Source organism: Nestor notabilis, unplaced genomic scaffold (genome assembly GCF_000696875.1).
Source record: "Nestor notabilis isolate BGI_N333 unplaced genomic scaffold, ASM69687v1 scaffold26173, whole genome shotgun sequence".
In the NCBI taxonomy this organism is placed as follows: Eukaryota; Metazoa; Chordata; class Aves; order Psittaciformes; family Psittacidae; genus Nestor; species Nestor notabilis.
Window position 1 is genome coordinate 2,215 of NW_009922740.1, and position 6,281 is coordinate 8,495.

Here is a 6,281-nt window from a genome sequence, read left to right on the forward strand (position 1 = left end):
GATGATTAGGGACAGGAATGGAGAGTTTTCAACAGTTAAAGCAATTTAAATACTGTCAGACTGCCTCAATAGCCTTTGGAGAGCATCATGACAGAAAGTATTCTCAAAGCAAATTCAAGAGTTTGGGGGAGACTGTCCCTTCTAATTAACTCAGATGGAAAATGAAACCGTTTCAGAGCCTGTCACAACTCTTGCTAAACAACAAAACAAGGCAAAAATAATTGTGATCGAAAAAGTAATTCAGGCTATGGAGGAAGTTGAATCTTCCCTGTAATTAAACTGATGATGACACAAAGCCTTGAGAACAAGAGATTAACTGAGACAAACCTGCTCTTTGCCACTAGCATCAATTTAGTATCATGATACAGCTGAACACCCAAACTTTAAATGCATTTAAATATTGCTCCATTATTGACAGAACTGGGACTTGAGGGGAACTGGGGACTTGAGGCAAAGCCATTTAGACATAGCAGGAACATAAAAACCATCCAGGCACTGAAGCTTCATCAAAAGGTGCACCCTTTTAGACAAGTAAGCTCACTACTTGAATCCCTCCAACTTCCCAGAGCTGCCCCAGACCTCACAGGCACTGCAGGTTTCACTGTAGGCAGCAACTATGAAACTGCCCACGTGGTTTGACAGGTGACAAGCTGCACAGAGTCCTCCTTCAAACCACTGCCTGTGACACCTGAAGGGGATCTGAGGCTGTTGAGGGCTCCCAGTGAAATCCAGTCCCTTAGGTGTCCTCCCAGTAATCTGTGATGAGGAGGGCAGGAGTGGGCATGAATCTGCACCCAGCTGTCCCATATGACCATGGTAGCTTTAAGCACCAGACTATCAGACGCCTACTGCAATAGCTCTTTAGAGATCACCCCCTTTTATCAGTAATTAAACTCCTTCTTCCATCCTCCAGATCTCATACAAGCCCCGCTGCTAAGGGAGATGGTGGGAGGGAGAAATACCAGGCAGTCAATTCTCAGTACTGTTCCTTTCAAAACATTTTGTACTTCGTATGCAAAACCATAGAAAGGCCCAGAAAAATTGTTTTAAAAGAGCGAAAGAGAGAAAGACCAAACAAAATCAAGCTCCAAACCAATCCAATCCTGTCACAACAGGTCTTGCACACAATTCCAGTCTATTTGTCAGCAAAGCCATCCTGCCTGTCCCCAACAGGGCACATCGTTCCTCCCTTAAAGCGGGATATCCCTCCCTTTCCTACCTGCCAGGCACATTTGGGTGATCCTCCTCTCTCAGCAAAGCCCCCAGTTTGTGCTGGAGAAGCAAAGCAGTTCCCTCACCTTCCACTGACTCTGGGGAGGTGGCTCCCACAAAGCAGGAGGTACCAGAGGCATTTAGGCAGTGTCCTAATCATCTGCAGTTCCACTTCAAGGACTTTTCTGCACCAGAAGTAACTCCAGTCAAGGTCTTTGTCCTGACAAAGCAACATTTCAAGGTTGTTTTTCTCTTCCTTCCCATAACACACGCAAAGGACTGAGTTGGAACAGGAGGAATGTTAAAGAAAGCGGAGCAAGGGTCTCTTCTGGGGAAGAACCAGCCAGACAGTGCCTCTGGGGTTGGGTGCTTGGCCTTCCTGCCGTTTCTTCTCTGCCCTGTTGCACATACCTGGGAGAGACTTTGCATGCTCAGGGCTTTCAGGGCTCTTCACAAGTCCTGTTAGGCAGCTGTTCTTCACACCAGGATGCAAGAGTGGGAATGCTGCAAGTCAGGGGCACTGACTTTGCCCTTGTACCTCAAGTAGTCCTCAGTGTTGCCCTCAGTCAAAGGGACATGTGAACACTGTCTTCAGAGGGTGGGCTTTTAGTTATTTAACATTTCCAAAATAATTTGTGGTTTTTTACAAACAAAACAAAAAAAAAAAAAAAAAAAAAACCACACCACAGCATAGTTTTCCAGAAAATCCCATGAAAATGGAATTAAGGACATGCTTTCTTTTACCTGCTATGTGTTCTGTTCTTGACTTTAGGTGAACATGCTCTCTGCCAGGAAGTTGTCTGGAGTCCGCAGAACCATCAGATTCCATAATTTCAGATCCCATTCTGCATCTAGAACTTCTCCAAACTTGGCTTTCGTGCCAACCTGTCTTCCCCCAGATCCTATAGAAGTAGAGAAGCTGCAGCATTTTGTTTCTAAGTCCAAGAGGCTGTTTGTAATAACTGGAGCTGGGATCTCGACTGAATCAGGGATCCCAGATTACCGCTCTGAAGGCATTGGGCTCTACGCCAGGACAGACAGACGGCCCATGCAGCATGCTGAGTTCATCCGGAGTGCCAGTGCCCGGCAGCGGTACTGGGCAAGGAACTTTGTGGGCTGGCCCCAGTTCTCCTCCTACCAGCCAAACACAGCACACTTGGTCCTAAGAGACTGGGAGAAGCTGGGGAAGCTGCACTGGCTGGTGACCCAGAACGTGGATGCCCTTCACACCAAAGCTGGGAGCCAGCGCCTGACAGAGCTGCATGGCTGCACACACAGGTAATCTCTGGTGGTGGATGATGGTTGATCCTCCACTCTCTCGTTCAGGGTGGCTGTGTTAGCTGCTGAGAAAGGAGGCACAATGCCAATGCTATGTTCCTGAACATGACATGCTTAAAGGTAGTGCTGGGCTGGGGTGGAGAAAAAGATCACAAAACTGCTATTCTCAGCACAGTATTTAAGAAACATGACCACTGCTCTGGTTTGTTAGAGCATTATTTGGATCATTTCCCCTGAAGCCTGAATCGGTCAGAAACTCCCCTTTCCTTGACACAACAAATGTCCTCTTAGTGAAGAGGACAAGGGGATCCTGAGGACACAAGGATTATCCAGGGCTAAGCAGCATGATAGTGCTAGAAATGCACAAGATGAGTGGACTGGAGAAGGGCCACCACAGCCTGGCAGTGATCATACAGTTTCCAGATACAAAAGCACAGCCTGAGAGGGCTGGGAGAGAGGATACCAGTAGAGTTCAAAGTGTTTCCTTTAGAGCATTCCTACAGAGCAACAATGGTGGGTAGAAAGACAGCTGCTTGACCTGTCCTATTTGGTAAATAAATGTGGATAATGACAACAGACCTTCCAGTCCTTCTAAGGAAAAAGTTACAGACTCCAGCTCTTCAGCTCACGTGCAACTCTTCATTAAGACTTTCCTCTGAATTTCAGGGTTTTCTGTCTGGCCTGTGGAGGCCAAATCTTGCGCTCTGAACTTCAGGAGCAATTTGAAGCTCTGAATCCTACCTGGAAAGCTGAAGCATTTGGTGTGGCTCCAGATGGAGATGTATTCCTGACAGATGAGCAAGTGTGTAATTTTCAGGTCCCAGCCTGCTCTAAGTGTGGTGGAATCCTGAAGCCGGATGTGACATTCTTTGGAGACACAGTTTGCCCAGAGAAAGTGAATTTTGTGCGCCAGCGCCTGGCGGAATCAGACTCCATGCTGGTGGCAGGATCCTCTATGCAGGTAAGTAGGTTTCCCTCCCACAATGCATTCCTATTTCTGTGCTATTCTGCCTGCAACATTCCTTGATCCCACAATTTAGGACTACTAAGTGCTTGTGGATCAGAACAGCATCTCCAGAGTTGCTTTGTATTTTATGTTTACGCTGGTTGGGATCTGGCTTACCATTGGGCTGTTTGGGCTTCCCTGTCACTCTATTCCCAGTCTGCTTCATGCTGCTAGAAATAACTCCATTCAGACCTCTCTCTGGTGCCTCCTCCGTCAGGACATTGTAGGTTCCCAATTGTCCATAAAGCCAAGATGCCTGATACAATTCAGTCCTGCAGAGATCATCACCTCACATCTTTGTGCTTAGTTTTTTTAGCCTTTGGCAGCATTCTAGCCCTTATGGCACACTGTGTGAAATACCAGATTTTAGGTCCTCTAATTCCAAATTAAATTCTCAATAAGAGAGCAGAAATATCTCTGCTTGCTTCTTAGGATTGTCAGGATTGTCCTTTGTATCACAATGTGGTTTTTCCATTAGCCTCTTATCTATAAGGTAAGATAGTTCAGAAACCCCTGTTGTTTAACCTGTGGAAGCTTTTGGAATAGAGTTTGTATAAGAGGGTTTTCTTTCCAGGAACAAGTTCTACTACATTAAAAAAAATACTCTAACACCTCCCAGAACAAGGTAAAACCAAGGCCACCTGATTGTGATTCTCTTGGCTTCAGGATACTGGAGACGAATTCCTTGAACTTGCACTTCTTAAGCTTATAATCCTTTGTACAGGAATGATTGAAATGCCTTAGGTTCATTCTTGTACTACCTAAGCTGAGCCATGTGAGAACCATCAAAGTAGAAGTGTTTAAGTACCAGTGATAACTAATAAAAACTGCTGCAGAGATTTACTGCAAGACAAGGACATTTCCCATCAATGTACTGTGAAGTTTCAATTTCTATGAAACTGCAAATCCTTCACTGACACAGGTTAAGAGCTTTTCTTTTCTGTGCACTGCTGAATGATTTCGTGCCTGAACTCAGTGCAGTTGCCTAGCACAGCATGTACATACAGCCTCTTTTCCCACTGCCAACAGCAACTGTTTTATTTCCTTACTCCTTTCTGTAGCAATTCTGTTGCCTAAGCTGCTGGCAATTTTGTCTCCTGGTATTCCTGCAGGTATACTCTGGTTACAGGTTTGCTCTTGCTGCCCAGGAGAAGCAGCTGCCAATTGCAGTCCTTAACATTGGTCCTACAAGGTTAGATCACTTTGCATCCTTAAAACTGAATGCCCGCTGTGGAGAGCTGCTGCCTTTGATTGTTGTCTGACCCAACAAGCTGAGCTTCAGGAGCTGTCAGGAGTGAAATGATTCCTACAAGGTGAGTACCTTCACTGGTCAGTCACCTTACAGGGTAAGAAGGTGGCTTCCCATAAAATGCTGAGACTGAGATGTGCTGGTGGGCCATGATACTGTTTCCCATGATCTTAAGCAAAAAGCATCCTACGTGCTAATGTTATTAAAAAATAGGGCGAGAGTCGCCAGAAGACCCAGCAGCGTTGAGTTCCAATCCATTTATCCCTATCAGAAACCTGCAGAGGATCATCTGCAGATTCAGAGAACCTGATCAATACTCTTGCCTTTGCAACTGACAATTCAAAAGCTCTGCCTGGTTGAATTGATCCAACTAATCCTCATCAAAACACTGCTGTTTAAAAGAATCGATTTCACCTATAAAGCAGCTTTTTCCCTCCACTCCTTTAGGACTCATCATCTTAAAAGGGGAAAACCTCAATATAAGAGGCAGCTGAGATCCAGCGTACGGCCCTTGATAACACCAGGAGAGGGCAGCAAGCTCCGCACATGTCAACCTGACCAGTTTTCTCCATTGAAACCATCCGCAATTACAGGAAACAGGATGGTAATGAAAAAAGTACTTTTGTTATTGTAAACAGTGCCTTTTCAGTCACTGGGACAGGATAATCACACTATCGTATCAGAGAACAAACTTCCTTTCTTATAACTGTCCCCAGGGAAGAACAAGGGACAGGGATTTTGACTGGGTAACTTGAGGCTATAGCACAGGCGGGCGATGTGGAAAACAACAGGGTCTGCTGGAGGATCCAGTACCACTAGTGGGCAACTGCAGAGCATGGAAAGAAAAGGAGGCAAAGGAACTGCAGTTGTCATTAAAATGAAATAAAACAAAGGTTCGGAATAGAAGCTGAACAAGAATATTGCTCTTGTAAGATACTATTTAAAAGCACAGACTATAGCTGACATCTTAGGGGAAGGAGGGGAGTCAGCATTTCTCTCCACTGGCAGTTGACAAGCTAAACTGCTTACCTCCTGAACCCTTAAAAACTCACATACTGGGGAGATGCCAGAGGAGTTACTTTAAGCTAATTTGACCAGCACTGCTTTCAGTGTGGCTGTTATGTCTTCCAGAATGCATTTAAGATGTTATTTAATTAATGAAAAGCTAAGTAGTAAATTAAAATTGTTTACAAGATTGATACTATTTGCGTTGTAATTTCCTCTCCCTCCTATGATTTGTTGAAGTACAGTCTCAACAGCCGGTTGAGATTCATTTTTTCCGTTGCAAAATGTAGGATGTAATTACTAACAGCTGATGAATTAAAAGAGAAATACAGTTAAATCTGTACAATAGGTCTCCCTCAGGAGTAATCTCAAGCTATTAATAGATGTAATTTTCCACACTCTTAACAGGAGATCCCTCACTACTGGGTAACCACTTTTTGTTACTCCTTAGGGTGGTAATTTAAACCATATTAAACCATTTATGGGGTAAAAGACAGAATCTTGCTCAGACTTTGTTACCTGACCTTCTGT

At 44.7% G+C, this 6,281-nt stretch overlaps 1 protein-coding gene across 1 annotated transcript; it reads left to right on the top strand.

The window, feature by feature from the left end:
- Nucleotides 1–1,984: 1,984 nt before the first annotated feature.
- SIRT4 (sirtuin 4) lies at nucleotides 1,985–4,758 on the top strand (the record flags this gene model as incomplete). The annotated part of the gene is made up of 3 exons (XM_010011787.1): nucleotides 1,985–2,490; nucleotides 3,157–3,451; nucleotides 4,609–4,758. Coding segments are annotated over 3 exons (951 nt in total), but the record flags the coding sequence as incomplete, so codon positions are not given.
- Between the last annotated feature and the right edge of the window lie 1,523 nt (nucleotides 4,759–6,281).